At 55.0% G+C, this 18,294-nt stretch overlaps 1 protein-coding gene across 1 annotated transcript in view; it reads left to right on the top strand.

Annotated features, from left to right (window-relative positions):
* tns3 (tensin 3) overlaps nucleotides 1-18,294 on the top strand; it is a 35,523-nt gene that overhangs the window by 13,838 nt on the left and 3,391 nt on the right. Inside the window, exons 12-22 of the mRNA XM_084446650.1 lie at nucleotides 396-497; nucleotides 5,209-6,498; nucleotides 10,933-11,102; nucleotides 11,294-11,426; nucleotides 11,601-11,684; nucleotides 14,232-14,370; nucleotides 14,471-15,024; nucleotides 15,123-15,209; nucleotides 15,611-15,742; nucleotides 17,483-17,578; nucleotides 17,883-17,960. Coding sequence (XP_084302776.1) covers nucleotides 396-497; nucleotides 5,209-6,498; nucleotides 10,933-11,102; nucleotides 11,294-11,426; nucleotides 11,601-11,684; nucleotides 14,232-14,370; nucleotides 14,471-15,024; nucleotides 15,123-15,209; nucleotides 15,611-15,742; nucleotides 17,483-17,578; nucleotides 17,883-17,960 — 2,865 coding nt within the window. The remainder of the gene's footprint in view (nucleotides 1-395; nucleotides 498-5,208; nucleotides 6,499-10,932; nucleotides 11,103-11,293; nucleotides 11,427-11,600; nucleotides 11,685-14,231; nucleotides 14,371-14,470; nucleotides 15,025-15,122; nucleotides 15,210-15,610; nucleotides 15,743-17,482; nucleotides 17,579-17,882; nucleotides 17,961-18,294) is intronic.

The following is an 18,294-nucleotide window of genomic DNA, read 5'->3' as shown; positions in this document are numbered from 1 at the left end:
GACGGGGATGTGGAATTCTGCGGAGGGGAAGTGTAGTGTGAAGTGTGTGCTGACAGAGAGCTAAAGCAGCACAGCATGTCCTGCCCCAGAGCCCCACAGGAGGGTGGTGTGTGTGTGTGTTTTGTGTGTGTATGTGTGTGTGTGTGTGTGTGTGTGTGCGTGTGTTTTATGTGTGTGTGTGTTTTGTGTGTGTGTGTGTGTGTGTTTCTGTCTCACTCCTAATCCATAAAATGTGACCTTCCTTTAACTCTCGGTGGTATGATGAAAATACAGTGCAGTCGCCACAAATCACTGTCTGGGGCCGCTAAAATGGACGCCGCCGTTCGACGGCGCTCCCCTCAACGCCCTATCATCTGCATCGTATAACGTCAGGGCGGCTTGTGTGATTGGACCAGGTGCAGAGCGCTGGCAGAACGGATCCGATGTGAGCGTGGACTACAACACTGCGGACCCTCTTACCCGGTGGGACTCATACCACAACATCTGCGACGGAGAAGGTATGGCTTCCTGTCTGCCATGACAACGCAGACGTCCTCACCGCCCACACCTCGTAAAGAGTACCTGTTTTATGAATGAAGGAAGAAAAGAAGGTTGTTTGTGTTTTGGGGGCTTCCCCTGACATTGAGAAAGAGACTCAATGTCTCTCTCTCTCTCTCTCCCTCTCACTTTCTCTCTCTCTCCCTCTCTTTCTCTCTCTCTCTGCCTCTCTTTCTCTCTCCCTCTCTCTCTTTCTCTCTCTCTCCCTCTCTCTGCCTCTCTCTATCTCTCTCTCTCCCTCTCTCTGCCTCTCTCTCTATCTCCCTCCTCTCTCTCCCTCCCTCCCTCTCTCTTTCTCTCCCTCCCCTCCCTCCATCCCTCTCTCTCTTAATCTTGCTCCCATTTCTGTGAGTACTGCATTGCAGAGCATGACAACCTGGCTCTGTATCATTAAAGGAGTGCATCTTGATTACATTAACACACTCCCACACGCGCGCGCCACACACACACACACACACACACACACACACACACACACACACACACACTGGCCTGGTTTTAGGCGGCAACATGGGACTCATTACTCATAAGAGGTAAAGCTGTAGTTCTAGGGAGCCGTCTATGGCGAGGAAAACGCCATTGAACTTGGTTTACCAAACCCGCACCGTGTTGCCATAGGGATGAGTGTGATGGGCGGGGCCTTGTTGCTGGTCGTTCTCTGACGGATGGGGGGGGGGGGGGGGGGGCTGTTGCGCACGGGGTCAAGGAGCGATCGGGAAATTCCCCCCCCAGTGATTTCAGTTGTTTTTCTTTGTATCAGATGAATGGGTGTGCTACCAACCCACACACAGGCACACACACACGTTGTCAGGGCGTCCCGTTCTGGCTGCGGTCGGTGCTCTCCCAAATCTTTCCACTCAGCCGCGGAATCCACAACGACCTCCCGGAATAGACCGGCGCGGCGGCATTAAAACACGTACCTCCACCCAGTCGTGTCACACAATGCAGCTTTTACAAGGAAAAGTCCACAGAACGCGTTTAATGAGCCAGAAAACGAGTTGTATTTTTCATCACTAGACAATCGCAAATAGCAACTCATTTGAAGCGCTGGAACGCGAGCCTCGAGGCGCATTATGAAAGAACAAACATTGAAAACAAAGAATGTATCCGAGGAACCCCCCCCCCCCCCCCCCCACAAAAAAAAAAGACAGGTTTCCTTTCTTCTCCGGAACATTCCTGCAGAGTGTTTACCCCTCGTGTGTTCTCGTGTAAACACTAAACCCGGGGAGGACAGACGACCAGCCGGGCTGGAATTCTGCAGCTACTTACCAGTCCACAACCAGCGCCTGGACCCCCCCCCTCTAACCCCCCTCTGAAGAGCTGTCAGTCAGGGCCCAGTATGAGGGAGGAAGTCTAGGGGCAGCTTATCACTGTGGTGCTATGTATGTGAAAAGACAACATCATTTCAGTCCGGGGGGCTCCTTTAAAAAAAATCCTCCCGGTTCCTCTGGCAAACAGCTCGATGGTTCCCCAGTGTGAGAGAGGCGGTGTGTTTGCTTTGGGACACGAGAGTTCCTTCTGTATGATTTTGGCGTGCGGAACCCCCCCACCCCCTCTCTTTCTCTCTCTCTTTTAACCTCTCCCTCTCTCTTTCCTTTCTCCCTCTCTGTCTCCCTATCTTCCCCATCTCTCTCTCCCCCTCCCTCCCCATCTCTCTTTCCTCCCCTCTTTCTCTCTATCTGTCTCTTTCTCCTCCTCTCTCCCTCTTTCTTCCTATCTCTCTCGCCCGCTCTCTCCTGTTCAAGCCGGCTCCCCCAGTGAGTCACAGCAGAGCCATGCGGGGCGGTCCTGTCGGATTAATTGGGAATGTTTTCCCAAGGGGGGATGGGGGGGGGGGTGGCGTCTGGTTCGGAGCGGAAGCCCCCCCCCCTCCGAAACCACGGCCGGTGGAAGTGAGGATGACGCCGACGACGATGATGATGATGATGATGATGGTCATTAAGCCGCTGACTGAGGCGCCGGCGGTCTGGGACCGTTGCCAGGGGCGCTAATGGCCGGGGCCGGCGAGCCGGTCGCCTCAGAGGCGCGGCCCAGAGCGGTCAAACCGGCCACGCCGTCGACCTCAGCGCACTAATACTGGGGAGATGGTTAGGATACCAGAGGACGTTTGATAAGGGATACATTTGATAAGGGATATCTATATATATATATATATGTTTGGGTTGGATTAAATTGGCCCACGGTACAGTTCACGGCACGAAAACATTCCTGGTTAACCATTGATGGACTCGAGCCATGCCAGTGTGCCTAAACAGTTGAAACAATGGCTGAACCCCATCATTGAGGTAAGGGCACATCTGTTTCTATGCTGATGCTCCTCTCGCCGACGGCAGGCATGTAATTTCATGATACACGAGGGTGAGAGAGAAGCAGCCGGTTACAGAAAAACGCCGAAGTGCTCCCAACTACAAGGCGGGATCGGTCTAATTAAAAAGTGTCTCTTTACGGTGTGAAAGAGTCTGCAGCTGGAGGAATGTTGTTTTCATCCGCGATCCTCCCAGTGCCTCCTCTCTCTCTTTCTCTCTCCCTCTCTCCCTCTCTCCCTCTCTCTCTCTCTCTTTCTCTCTCTCTCTCTCTCCTCTCTCTCTCTCTCTCTCTTTCTCTCTCGTCCCTCCTGGCAGGGTAGTCCCCAGATACGGGGTGAGAGGTCGGGTTACAGCTCGCCCCCGGGGCCCGCCCCCCACGCCCCTTGGCCCCGCCCAACTTGTTTACATTCCCCTGCCCATATTTGGAGAACTCAGGGACCACCCCCCCCCCCACACACACACACACACACACCTCACCTTCCCAGTACAGATAGAGAGAGAGAGAACTGGACCGGAGCCAGACCCATTAAGTTTGGCTTGTTCTGACCCTTGACCACTCTCTGCTAAGCACTGCCCCCCCCCCCCCCAATGTCCACTCCCCCTCATCTGCATGTCTTTTGTGCTGTTATGCACGTATTACCTGGCCGACTGTGAAAGAGAAGGTTAGACCTGGGGCTGCATTCTTCCTTGGAGGAGGCAGGGGGGCAGTGTGTGTGTGGGGGGGGGGGACTAGGGAGGGGGAGGGGAGAGAATGCAGAGAGGTAGGAGCGTGACAGAGGGAGAGAGAGAGAGAGTAGGAGGAGGGTAGACATCTGTCTTCAGAAGCGCTAGCACCTTGCCAGCAGGAATGTTGTGAGAGGGATTTGTCGGAGCGCTCCTGGGAGATCTGACCCTGGCGCCAGCGGAGACCTGAGGAGTGACCGCGCGAAGGCCGGATGTGAGTTCCAGCAGCGCGCTGTGTGTGTGTGTGTGAGAGAGTTTGTGTGTGTGTCTGTGTGTGTGTGTGAGAGAGAGAGAGAGAGGGAGACATTGAGTGGCAATCAGCATTGGAGTTTGGTTGGGTGTTGGGCGGGGGGGTACTTTTATCATGCGTGTCTCTGGTATTTGAATGCTCCAGCACTGGCCTGACTGAAAGGCCAGTACTTAACACGTCGGACTGAGAGAGGAGCACAGGGGTCATGTTCAGGAGCTCAGGGGTCATGTTGCCTCTTTCTTTTGTTCCGGAGGAGCGAGGCAACGAAAACAGCACTTTTTTTTTTTTTTTACACGACCGCTCGGAGCAGTGGGCGGCAGGCGGCCAGTCCACCTCACGGCCGATAAAACAACATTTTTCTCTCCGTCTTTCTAAGTCACTGGAGCAGTGATGGATTCGGCTGCGCCTCCGTGTTGACCTGTGTCGGTACTATTGTGGAGGATTCTGGGTCTGGAAAGCCGGGGGGGGGGTTAGACATCTGGGGGGGTCAGGGGCCAGTTTGGGCAGCCGTGGGGGGGAGTCACAGAGGGATGGGGAATGTTCAGGTCAAACGCTGGACACCCCCCGGGACCGGCAAACAGATGGCCCACAATGCACCACCTCCGGTATAACCCGAACCCGCGGAACACCGCTGTCCGCCGCACGAACACACACGCACGCACACACAGGTAGAAGCGCTCCACAGGTAGTCGGCGCGTGACTGACTTTTAACCCTTTAACCGTCAGAGGAGTACGAACTCCCGGTTGACTACGGTTCGAGTGAGTCAGTCGTTTCTACCTTGCAACTCCTATTCTTCTGCTATACAGTTGGATGTATAGTATATATAAAGGATGAACAATATATTTCTTTGATATTCGACAGTTGTCAAGGAGCGCCCTTCAAGATCTGTGCTCGTGTAGTTCGTTCTGCTGACGGTGCACATGCAAGTAGCAGCTGTCTAGTCATTATCTCTCTCTCATTATAAGTGAGAGGCTACTGCAGCTCGGCGACTGTGTCAACGGGCAAGAATGTCTTGTGGTCTGTGTTTATCTGTGTTTATCTGTGTTTTTCCGTGGTTTGTTCTGTCCGGAGGCGTGACTCTGTGCGTTTGTGTTTTTGTGTCGAGAGAGAGAGAGAGCGGAACTGTCTGTGTGTCCATGTTCGTGAGAAGAACACACACCAGCGAGCGTGATGGAGACCGGGAAACTGTGTCTGTGGTGCTGTAGCGTCCGTGTGTGTGTGTGTGTGTGTGCGTGTGTACCCATACCAGCTGACCGAGCGTGACAGAGACTGGGAAACTGTGTCTGTGGTGCTGTACCGTCCGTGTGTGTGTGCGTGTGTGTGTGTGTGCGTGTGTGTGTGTGCCCATACCAGCTGACCGTTTGAGGCGCTGCGTCTCTTGTCATCCACAGCGCCTCGCTCTCGGGGCCCGCTCCTGGACAGAGCCCCGGGGACCGTCAAGAGGAGCCCCAACGGAGGAGCCTCCACGCCGGGTAGAGGGCCCCGCGCTGCCTCCACCACCTCCAGCCCCGACCACAGCGACCACGCCCTGTCCGCCAGCAGCGACTCGGGCCTCTCCAGCACCTCCCTCTGGACCGAGCGGCCTCCAACCGCCACGGCCAACGCCACCCTCTCCTCCACCACCTCCGCCGTCGCCAAGCCCAACCAGGGGCCCAGCCGGCAGGAGAAGGCCCAGCTGAAGCGCCTCCTGAGCGGCTTCGGGCTGGAGGACCCCTCCCTGGAGGAGATGGCGGACCACGGGCCCGGCGGCGGCGCCCAGCAGCGGCTCGTCCCGGCCCAGGTGCACGCCAACGGCGACCCCGGCCGGGGGCCCCGGGAGCGTGAGACGGACATCCTGGACGACGAGGTGCTGATGTCCGGGGGACACCACCACGACCTGCGCAGCGCCGACAGCCTGGGCACGCTGTCGTCCTCCTGCCACAAGAGCAGCCAGAACTCCCTGCTGTCGGACGGCTTCGGCGGCCCGGGGGGGGAGGAGCCCCAGCAGCCGGCGCCGCCGCCCCACGCCGCTCACCACCTCCTCCAGCATCAGCCGGCCACTGCCGCCGCCGCGGACGAGTACGAGCGGGCCTACGCGGCGGCCCGGAGAGGCTGCCTGGCGGGCAGGAGCGCCTCGGTGGCTTCCTCGTCTCCGGCGAGCGTCGGCGCCATCGCCGCGCCCAAGCAGCAGGTCTACCGGCAGGGCAGCTACTCCACCCAGACCTGGGTGAGGCAGCAGCAGATGGTGGCGGCCCAGCAGTACGCCTATCGGCCCGAGGAAGACGAGGAGGAGGAAGAGACGGGGGGCGGCGACGGGCACGGGTACCCGAGGGACAAGTCGGGGGGCGGGGCGACCCTGACCAAGCCGGCTCTGCTCCCGGAGCCGCAGGTCGCGACCCGGGGCTATAGCGCCGAGCCGCCCGTCGCCGCGGCCACGACGACGCTCGTCCACAACAACAACAACAGCAAGCGCGACGAGGAGTTCAACTCGCTGACGACGGACATCGACAACTCCATCGACCAGCTCAACCAGCTGATCATGGACCTGGACCCCACGTTCGTGCCGGTGCCCACGCGCTCCGAGTCGGTCAGGAGGGGCATCGGCGCCGGCATCGGCGGGGCGCGGGTCAACGGCTCCGCCCCCAACGGGGTGGGCCGCCGGCTGGCGGAGAACAGCGCGGCCGCTAGCGCGCAGCAGACAGGTAAGGCGGGGCGGCGGGCACGGGGTATGGCGGTGGCGGTGGCGTGTGGTGGTGGCGTGTGGTGGTGGTGTGTGGGTGTGCGGTACGGTGCGGTGCGATGGATGGTGACGGTGAACGTAGCCCTAGAGGTGGTGGCGGGTCTAACGGGACTACTATGTGTAATTATGCGTTCATTTGCATAGCCGTTACATGTAATTGACTCTTCGCTCACTACAGTACGATGACATCGGTGAAAGAACTCACAACTGGGGTTTTGATCACGGGTGTTTGTCGACGTCAGCTCTTCTCCGCTCTCTGGCAGTACAGAGTTAACTCCTAACGAAACGCACCCTCTCTCTCTCTCTCTCTCTCTCACTCTCTCTCTCTCTCACTCTCACACTCACTCTCACTCTCTCACCCTCTCTCACCCTCTCTCTCTCTCGAGCCGGGGTGGAAAAGCAGCGCCGCAACCAGACGTTTCAGATGCTTTCGGCGTGTTTCTGAGGCAGAGGGTTCCGTCCAGGCTTGTCTGTCTACAGCTATCTGACTGAGGGATCAGAGCGAAAACAGAAAGAGAGAGAGAGAGAGAGAGAGAGAGACTGTATGTGTGTGCGTGTGTGTGTTTGAGAGAGAGGGAGATAGAGAGAGAGAGAGAGAGAGAGAGAGAGAGAGACTGTGTATGCATATGCGTGTGTTTGAGAGAGAGAGAGAGAGAGAGAGAGCCGTCATCAACATGGCCATGGAATGTCTCTGGAAGATTCTTACTTTGTCTTTGTCTTTCCTCCATTCCTTCTTAAGGCTCATTTGTAAAACAACTCCTTGTTTATAAATTGAGAAATTACCGTCTATTTGGTTTGATATAAAAGCTTCAGCTGCTTTGCCAGTCTAACGGTTAACAGTCAGAATGAGTAAACGACTAAAGGATATTGAATCCCAGCATGGCTTTCCTCTTAGAGCCAACAGAGCAGGGAAAATCAGATTAAGTTACAACGCTGCTTGGTAAAAAACAGGTTATATCCTTGAGGGACTTGATTCATCTCTGACTGATGTGCCAGGAAGATCATGCCTCATTTCCTTGGGATATATACAGTATAATAGCGCAGGAGCCAAAGATATCGCCTGCTGGATGTTGTTGGTCAATACAGATATCATGCCCTTGTTCAAGGACACGGCTTGGTTTCGAAACTCTTGAGCACAAAGAATCCGAGGAATGTTCATTGGCAATCGGGGACTGTAAGCCTCCCGCCAGCTAGAGACCATGACCCCTCGTACTTGTTTTGATATGAGTCAGCACATTTCACAATCTCTCTTTTATTTTCTCATATTGTTGATACATAGTGGTGAGGCTTGATTTTATTGCTTGCTATTTATATTTCTTAAGCAATAATGTCATGGCGGCTGTGATTCATAGCCTTTTATGTTACTGTTGGGGGAGCCTGGTTAGTACTTAGATTCAACAAAAAATGGTTCGTAGATAATTACTTCCTGTCCCTGTGTATGAACTTAGAAATGTGTGTTTAAGGACGGCCAGTGTTCTCTCACAGCACTGTGGTCCGCCATTTTGTTTTCACCTGGAGCTGAGCAGAGAAGAGGGAGCCAGGGAGAGAGAGAAAGAGACATAGAGAGACAGGGAGAGAGAGAGAGAGAGGGAGACAGACAGAAAGACAGAAAGAGAGAGGGAGAGAGAAAGAGAGATACAGAGAGAGAGCGGGAGAGAAAGCAAAAGTGATGCGAATGAGAGAGAGAGAGAGCAAGAGAGATAGTGAAAGAGAATGAGCACGCAAGAGGGGTGAGGAAAAAAGAGGGAGAGAACAGATCAGCAATGTGTGAATCACAGTCAGTCAGATACATACTGGGACTACGGCAGGGCACGGGAGAGAGGAGAGGAGGGGAGGGGAGAGAGGAGGGGAGAGGAGGGGAGGGGAGGAGAGGAGGGGAGAGGAAGGGAGGGGAGAAGAGGGGAGAGGAGATAAAATACTTCCTGTCACGGAGGCTGTGAGGAGAGGAGGGGAGAGGCGAAGAGGGGAGAGGAGAGTTGAGGAGAGGAGAGGAAGGGAGAGTTGAGGAGAGGAGTGTAGGGGAGAGGAGAGGAGGGGAGGGGAGAGTTGAGGAGAGGAGTGTAGGGGAGAGGAGAAGAGGAGTGTAGGGGAGAGGAGAGGAAGGGAGAGTTGAGGAGAGGAGTGTAGGGGAGAGGAGAAGAGGAGTGTAGGGGAGAGGAGAGGAAGGGAGAGTTGAGGAGAGGAGTGTAGGGGAGAGGAGAAGAGGAGTGTAGGGGAGAGGAGAGGAGGGGAGAGTTGAGGAGAGGAGAGGAGAAGAGGAGAGGAGTGTAGGGGAGAGTTGAGGAGAGGAGTGTAGGGGAGAGGAGAGGAAGGGAGAGGAGATGAGTGGAGAGGATTGTAGGGGAGAGTTGAGGAGAGGAGTGTAGGGGAGAGTTGAGGAGAGGAGAGGAGGAGAGGAGTGTAGGGGAGAGTTGAGGAGAGGAGTGTAGGGGAGTGGAGAGGAGAGGAGTGTAGGGGAGAGTTGAGGAGAGGAGTGTAGGGGAGAGGAGAAGAGGAGAGGAGTGTAGGGGAGAGGAGAGGAGGGGAGAGTTGAGGAGAGGAGTGTAGGGGAGAGGAGAGGAGAAGAGAGGAGTGTAGGGGAGAGGAGAGAGGAGAAGAGTGTAGGGGAGAGGAGAGGAGGAGAGAGTTGAGGAGGAGAGGAGAGGAGAGGAGGGGAGAGTTGAAGAGAGGAGTGTAGGGGAGAGGAGTGTAGGGAAGAGGAGAGGAGTGTAGGGGAGAGGAGGGGAGAGTTGAGGAGAGGAGTGTAGGGGAGAGGAGAGGAGGGGAGAGGAGAGGAGTGGAGAGGAGAGGAGGGGAGAGTTGAGGAGAGGAGTGCGGGCTGGGCCGAGGAATTTCCAGGAGAGGAACAAGTGTGCCCTGAGGGGAAGGGTTTTCTGTCCCACTGGCGAGAGCTGTGCCTGTCTGTGCACATCAACCACACGCCGCTGAACGCCCATAACCTGGAGCCAGCGCACGGCACCAAAACAAACATGAAGTATTCCGCTCACTGTTGACCGAGGCTAGTTCTGTCAAGGCATCAGAAACCTTGTTTTGAGTTGGATTTGGGTGTGACTCTGTGGAAGTGGGTTTGACAGTATGAGAAATGATCTAGTGCTCGGCTATTCTTCTAGCCGTGATTTGGAGTCATTTCAGGTACCTAATGATTCATCATAGCTGTATGAAGTTGCACGCTGGAACTGCGATGGTTTTTTGTTGCATGGCCCCAGGCTATATTTGAGTTGGTCCAATCCCCAAGAGCGCATGACTCGTTTGTATTCATTCACTCTTTTTTCAGTCACTGTACAGTATGTATTTGATTAAAATTTCTCTTGTTTCAGATTGTATTCAAGGCAATGAATCCTCCACTCTTGCCAGAACATCTTTTTCCCAGCAGGTGAAGAGAGAGAGAGAGAGAGAGATAGAGAGAGAGAGAGAGAGAGAGAGAGGAGAGGTAGAGAGAGGAGGACATGGTGTTGGTATATCATTTTGCGTCGTGTCAGACAACTCAATAGGGTGCCCTGGGGCTGGGAAATAGCGATGGAGGGATGGTACGGGGGGGAGAAAGAAAGATAGACAGGAGGAATAACAACCTTACCTCCCTCTCCCTCTCCGAGTGCAGCTGCTGGCTCCGAGAGGCCCCTGGGGGGCCCCACCTGCTTACAGCAGACGCCATCGCGAGCATCAGAGACACACTCGCCACACGCAGCAGAGACGCTGTGGGCGGGGCTGTTGTGTTTAGGAGAGTGGGGGGTCAGTCCTGGAAGAGGACAGGGAGAGAGAGAGAGAGAGAGAGGGAGAGAGAGAGGTGACACCCGGGGTCATTAACAGTAGCACACGGCACACAGTGACGGCGCAGACGTCGACAATCCCCTCAATGAGATGAACTCTCCGAGACGCCTCCTTTCGCGCCCCTCCTCAGCTCTCTCTGTGTGTGTGTGTGTGTGTGTGTGTGTGCTATAATAATCCTCTGCATTAACACCTCTACACCATTAGCATTCCTCAGGTCTGGAATGGCTCTGCTCTTTGGGGGGGGGGGGGGGGGGGGGGGCTCAAATTAGCACCCCAGTGCCGAGTGCCACTCCTGCCCCCGTCACCCTCCTGGCCAGTCGGAGACTGTCACAACACTGCTACCCCCCCTCCCACACACACACACACACACACCGGCCAGCATTCCTCAGCTGCCCTCCCACAACTAGATAAACATGGATATAATTGGGGTTAATAGCAGTAATCTCAAGAGTTCATTTCACTTCCTCCATTGATAGAATGAATGTGAAACGTCATGAGATGAGACCTACTAACCGTGCTTCTTCTCTTCCAGTACCTGACTGGTTTAGCCGTGTGTTATCGTACACGTTTTCACACGGAACGACCCTCTCAACCTGCTGTGTGTGTGTCCGTGTGTGTGTGTGCGCAGCTGTCCAGTGCGGTGACGTGAGAGCGGGCGCCATGCGCACCCTCAGTCGACAGGGGAGCGAGGTCACGGACCACCCGGGCTACTGCGGCTCGGGCTGGGGCGTGGCCGTGGGCGTGGCCGAGGAGTACCGGAGCTCACGGACGTACAGCCCCTGCGTGCCGCCTTCCCAGGTAACCGAAGCGTCGCGTGTGACCTGCCCCGCCATTGGCTGGATTCATAACTGCCGTGTTCCTGTCTAGCTCGTTTCCGTTACATTCGATAGCGTCGACGTCGAGTTTTCGCCGTCTCATATCGTTTGGTGTGTGTGTGTGCGCGTGTGTGTGTGCGTGTGTGTGTGTGCGTGCGCGTGTGTGTGTTGCAGCATGGTATGCTCTACAGGAGTGACAGCGTGGACTACCGGGTTCAGGGTCTGGACATGGACAGTGGGGTGGAGGCGGGCAGTGACATCACTCCTCCCACTCCCGCCTTCCCCATCTCCCCCCCAACGCCTTACGGTAAGAGACCCCGCCCCCACATCTGTAGGACTGTCTTTTCCAAAGTCTGTGTGTGTGTGTGTGTGTGTGTCTACATTCAATGTATCATATGGTTATTCATGGACAACGATACATACAAGTATGAACCGAAGAATTGTAGATGTGTAATATTTACTTTTACTTTTCTCTTCGCAGTGAAAAACATGGTGGAGTTCACTCACCTGAGGCAAACTCCGTCTCCCAGCATGCCCTCGTACGGAACCTACAGGACAGAGCATGGTAGGTTGTAACCTTGTCACGTGGATTTCCTGTTTTGATTCTAAACAAGGTTTTGTTTCTCCTCCGCCATTTTATTCTCAAAATCATCCTTTTTGGATCAAGTTAGCCGCGGTGCTCAGAATAGGGCTGTTGTTGTTGTCAGGAAATTGAAACAATGCACAGAAATAGGCCCTGGTCTCCATCTATAATGAATGTCTGCTGTGTGATTGTGCGACTGCAGTGGGGTCAGTGTGTGTGTATTTGTGTGTGTATGATTTGGCCCTCAGTACTGGAAGAGTCTGATAGTGGGCCAGGAACAATGAACAAAGTAAGGTGGGGAGGTCAAATTCTCTGGACTCTCTCTCTCTCTCACACACACACACATACACACACAGACGCACACGCACACACACAGACACAGACACACACACACACAGACACACACACACACACAGACACAGACACATGCACGCACAGACACACACATACACACACACAAAAAACACACACACCCAAACACTGTAAATAGTTTGTCACCAATTTAAAGTGAGTGAGTGAGTGAAAGAGAAAGCACTGAGTCATTGAGCGAGACCTTATGCACAGCGGTTGTTGGTGTGAGACATTTTAGTAGTCGGAGGAGTTCAGGACATTAAACAGAAAACAAGTCTTAAACTGCCGTCCGTCCCGTGGGATTCCTGACGCCTCCCACGCTTGGCTTAGAGAATGTCAGAGTGGTTTAGATCCTGAAAAGAAACAATCTTTTATAGCTCATAATAGTAGAGGTCCTTTTAGATTAAGCTCTTTTTGTGTGTGTGTCAGTGTGTGTGTGTGTGTGTGTGTGTGTGTGTGAGGGCGATTGCGTGTGTGTGAGTTGTGTTGTGGTGCTGGAGGTTTTTGGGCAGCGGGACACGCCCAGCGTGTGATTGTTCTCAGAGATTGGTTGGGATGATTTGGGCCTTTGTGGACTTTCATGTCCTCTACCCAGAGTTCTCATGTCGATCTTTATTTGTGTCCCAGCGCATTCCACAAGCAGCCTCCTTCAGAAAGGGTCAAACAAAGTCTCTATGTTTCCCACATAATACATGAAGTCGGGAGTTCAGTTATTCCGCTGGACGCGGTCAGATAGTTGACGTCGTGGTGGCGTCGAGCGTGACGCGACGATGTCCGGGGTTTGCGCGCGGCTTCGCCGGTAACGGGCCCGACCTCTGACCTGCGCGTTCTCTCTTTGTTGTCCGCTGACCCCCTCCCCGCCTGGCCCGTTGCCATAGAGATCTGTGTCAGCGGAGTTGCCGGCCCGCCGCCGCACTCTGCCGCTGCCCCCAGGTTACCGCGGTTACGGAAGCCCTTTTCTTCCCCGGTGAAAGTGCCTCTGGGTAAACAGAGGCAAGAGGACAAAGAAGAAGCAGCCGCTCTGGTCCTCCCTCCAGCTCATTAACACAGCCCATGGGAACAGCAGACAGACAGACGGCCAAACAGCCAGACAGCTAACTAACCAACCAGACAGACGGCCAAACAGCCAGCCAGCTAGCCAGCCAGACAGCTAACTAACCAACCAACCAACCAACCAGAGAGTCGGCCAAACAGCCAGCCAGCTAGCCAGCCAGACAGCTAACTAACCAACCAACCAACCAACCAGAGAGTCGGCCAAACAGCCAGACAGTTAGCCAGACAGACAGCTAACTAACCAACTAACCAGCCAGTCAGACAGACACCAACCAAGTAAGCAACCAACCAACCATACAGCCAACCAACCATCCATACAGCCAACCAGCAAGCAAGACAGCCAGCCAAACAGCTAGCCAGATAGCCAGACAACCAGCCAGACAGCCAATCAGACAACCAACCAACCAGCCAGACAGACAGGCAGACAGACGGACGGCCAGTCAACCAGACAGGCGCTGAGCTATGCAGAAACATGCGCCCTCATGTCTGGGGCAGGTGTCAGCCCCCTATAGGCTTTGATTGATGAAATAAAAAGCTTTTAGTCAATTACTTTTTGGGGGGGGCCCTTTTAATTCGTCTCATCCAATTAGAGCTGATGTGTTGACTCCGTGGTCTCTGGCGGGCTGCGCCTTATCTGCTCCGTACTGATCGATGTCAGCCGCCGCTCCGAGAGCGAGGGCTTTGTCAGGGACACACTCTGCTGCGCTGCTTTTCCTCTCGGTTTTCCCTCTTCCAGCTGCAGATGTTATCGTCTCCCTACGTCTTTGTGTAAAACCAGCCAACTGAGCGGACTGGGTGTTTTTAGTCCCGGGTCTGTTGACGTATCTATGCCCCAGGTGTCATTTATGATTAATCCCCCTTCTCTCTCTCTCCTTCTCTATCTCTCCCTCTCCCCCCCCTCTCTCTATCTCTCTCTCCCTCTCTCCCCCCCCCCTCTCTCTCCTTCTCTATCTCTCCCTCTCCCCCCCTCTCTCCCCCCCTCTCTCCCCCCCTCTCCCTCTCTCTCTCTCTCTCTCCCTCTCCCTCCCACCCCCCTCTCTCTCTCTCTCTCCATCTCTTTCTCCCTCTCTCTCTCTCCCTCTCTCTCTCTCTCTCTCCCTCTCTCTCTCTCAAACACACACACAGATCCCCGCGGTTACCCAGAGATGATTGCTCACGGACTCTCCTCAGATGAGGGCCTGCCTGACTCCTCCCCCAACTGCCACTGGTCATTCGGCGCCGCGCGCTCCGCCTCCGTCGGCGGAACACTCCACAGGACGGAGAGGTAACCGCCGAATCGTCGACGAGCCCGTTCGACCACGACCGGCACGCCGTCGGGCGCTTTGCTAACGCGCTCCTCTTTCCGTTTTGACTCCCCTCTCCAGCCCGTGCACGGTACAGTCCTGGCCAGAGGGGGCGCCACTGAGCCGGCACTCCTCCCTGAGCGGCTACTCCGCCCCCAGACACCCGCCCGCCCACTCCGTGTCCCTGGACTACGGGCGCCAGTCCCCGCCGGCGCCCGCCGCGCAGCCCTACCCCGCGCACCCCGCCCCCAACGCCCACAGCTCCCCCCGCGGCGGCCAGCGCAGCCGGCAGGCGTGCTACGCCCTGTCCCACCACAGCCCGGCGCGGAGCTACGACGAGCAGGACGACGCCGGCCCGGGGTACCTGGGGCACGGAGAGTGCGCCGCGGCGGCGGCGGCGGCGGCCTCGTCTCTTCTGGGGAACGGTGGCATGGAGAGGAACCCCCACGGCCGCGCCCAGCAGCCCCCCCTGCTGCCCGAGAAGAGGCGGGCGTCGGACGGCGAGCACTCGCTGGGCACGGCCTCGCCGGCGCTCAGCGGCTTCTCCAGCCCGCACAGCGGCAGCTCCCTCAGCATCCCCTTCCCCAACGTCCTGCCCGACCTGGCGCCCGGCTCCGCCCCTTCTCCGCTGCCAGGTAACGCCCGGCGCACGCTGACCCGCTCGCTCGCCCTCTCACTCGTGGTTATCCTGAATGGTGTTGGCTGATCGTGTGTGTGTGTGTGTTATTTCCAGATGTGCTGGCCAGTAAGCAGTTGACGGTAAAATTTGTGCAAGACACGTCGAAATTCTGGTACAAGCCGGACATCTCCAGGGATCAAGGTGAGCGCAGATATCCTTCTCTCTTCGGGGTCAGGAAAAGCGTGACGTGTCCGATTGCATCGACCTCATCGAGTTCTCTTCCCTCCTCCCCCTCCTCCTCCTCTTCATCCTCCTCCTCCTCCTCTTCATCCTCCTCCTCTTATTCCTCCTCTTCCTCCTCCTCCTCCTCTTCATCCTCCTTCTCCTCTTCTTCCTCCTCCTCCTCTTCTTCCTCCTCCTCCTCTTCATCCTCCTTCTCCACTTCTTCCTCCTCCTCCTCTTCATCCTCCTTCTCTTCTTCCTCCTCCTCCTCTTCCTCCTCCTCTTCTTCCTCCTCCTCGTCTTCATACTCTTCATCCTCCTCCTCCTCTTCCTCCTCTTCATCCTCCTCTTCCTCCTCCTCTTCCTCCTCCTCCCTGCAGCTATCTCAGTTCTGAAGGACAAGGAGCCTGGCTGCTTCATCGTCAGAGACAGCCATTCGTTCCGAGGCGCCTACGGGCTGGCCATGAAGGTGGCCACGCCCCCTCCCTCTGTCCTGCAGCAGAGCAAGAAAGGTAAGGCATCGGTCATCGGTCAGGAGGAGGTCAGAGGGGCGGAGTCGCGGGGATGAAGGCGGCGGCGGCTCTGACAACGTGTGAACGGTCCCGGATACGGGGCGACCCTGGGGGGGGGTGTGGGGTAATTACCGCAACGGAGGCCCTCTACGGTTACACCCCTCCGAACTCGCCCTCCGCTCACGCAACACGATAGTCCTCCCTCAGTTCCCGGCCCCGACTCTCTCTCTCTCTCTCTCTCTCTCCCTCCCTCTCCCTCTCTGTCTCTCTCTCTCCCTCTCTCTCTCTCTCTCTCTCTCTGTCTCTCTCCCTCCCTCTCCCTCTCTGTCTCTCTCTCTCCCTCTCTCTCTCTCTCTCTCTCCCTCCCTCTCCCTCTCTGTCTCTCTCTCTCCCTCTCTCTCTCTCTCTCCCTCCCTCTATTTCTCTCTCTCTCTTCCCATGGAGCCGAGGGACCCTCGTTTCGTGGCGGACGGTCCTGGAGGCGTGGCTAGTGTTTCAGCTGCTTTCTAAAGCAGCGCCGATTAGAGCGCCGTCCCCGGGGAATCGCCCCGCCCCTTCGTACCCGGAGGATCAAGCCGGTCAAATAACGGGAGATTTCCCGTTTTCGGTTTCGCTGTTCTTTTTCAAGTGGCCAATGTTATTATGTTACGTTACATTAGTCATTTAGCGGCCGCTTTCATCCAAAGCGACCCACAATAATTGCGTTTAACGTGGGTGGTCAGAGTACTACTACTCCCCAGAACGCACAAGTGCAACTCCTTTCAAAACAAGTGACTGTTTTAGCATAATCTAGTGTTAAAGCCAAAGTGCAGACTAGCAACATGCCTAGCACTTAGCACTGAAGCGGCTACTAGTAACTAGTAGCTTCTAGTAACCTATTACAGTGAGAAGAATGTATGTAATCAGTGTTATGTGTACTTTGTGGAGTACGGGGCTGTTCCTCTCAAGGAACTTGAGTTGTAAGTGTGTTGCAAGAAACTGATGACCTAGGAGAGAGCAAATGAAGGGTATCTACAAAACACTGTAGCTATACCCCTCTATCGTGACCCCAGACCCCTGTAAGCAGTATTCTGACCTGTGCGTTGGGGGCGTGGACAGGTCGACGGGTGTCTCTTGGGTGTGGGCATCTCTGCATTCACCAATCAGAGGCTTGCCGAAAGAGCGACGCATACTGCCTTTCCTCTCCCCGCTGTTCCTGCTCTCCCCGGGCCCCGCCCACGCTCGGTCCCCAGCGTGGGACAGCACCTGCGGTGACAATGACATCATGACCAGGTTCCTCTCAGCACCTCCAGCGAGGGCTTTGTGGCTCCTTTTAAGAAGCGGGAAACCAGAGCCGCTCTCCACCGGCCTTTGTGCTCTGGACATTCCTCGCACACGCACACACACACCTCACACACACACACACCTCACACACACACACACCTCACACACACCTCACACACACACACACACACCTCACACCCCACGGAGAAACTGGCGTTGAATCATAACCCTCTTAGTCTCAGGATTGATTGTATTATATGTGGATTTTGATGGGTTTTATGTTACTCCCGAGTATTGGTAGAGTTGTGTCAGAGATCCATCAATTTGATGGTCATTTATTTTGAACGGTTCAAGCTGAGATAGTATTGTGGTCATCAGTGAGCTTCCCCTAAACATGAAAGTGAAATCTGAAAATTGTGAAAATCTTGTGAAAAAATCTGAAAATGACATTTCTGCCTGGTATCTTTTCTCTGATAGGTGGAGATCTGGCCAATGAGCTGGTCCGACACTTCCTCATTGAGTGCACCCAAAAGGGAGTTCGTTTGAAGGGCTGCCCCAATGAGCCCTACTTTGGTGAGCAGCTTCTATCTCTTCTGTGATCCACACTCACGCGCGCGCGCACACGCACACGCACACGCACACACACACACACACACACACACACACACACACACACACACACACACACACACACACACACACACACACACACACACACACACCAGAACACTGACACTTCCTGGTTACTTATTGTCTGTGGCAAAAAGCAAAACAAATGGGTCATAGCACCCTCTAGTGGTGAATGGTGCCATCTTTTAAATTCTCTCTTAAATACTAGGATTGTTCAAGTTGTGTGTTTTTTATCTTTGGTTTGCAGGAAGTTTAACTGCATTGGTGTGTCAGCATTCAATCACCCCCCTGGCATTGCCCTGCAAACTCATCATACCTGACAGAGGTAAAAGATTATCTCAGTATGTTACACACACACACACGCACGCGCACACACGCGCACACACACTGCCTTCCACCCCAGTGTCGGAGAAGATGGAGTTGTTTTTTATAGACAACTCTTATTCTGTCCATTGGCTCATTGATTGAATAGAGCAGAGGGCTATAAGGTATAATTGCAGAGGAGATTTATGGAGTTGTATAATGCTACTGCTGTCAACACAGATGAATCACCTTGACGTAGGCATCATAGATCATGTGATTAGTGGCCCGGAGGGACTGAAACAGGAAGAGAGAACAAAGGAGAATGAAGGAGAGACGGAAGAGAAAGAGAGAGTTAC

This window comes from Borostomias antarcticus (genome assembly GCF_949987555.1).
Source record: "Borostomias antarcticus genome assembly, chromosome: 12".
Classification (NCBI taxonomy): domain Eukaryota; kingdom Metazoa; phylum Chordata; class Actinopteri; order Stomiiformes; family Stomiidae; genus Borostomias; species Borostomias antarcticus.
This window is presented reverse-complemented; position numbering and strand designations above follow the sequence as displayed.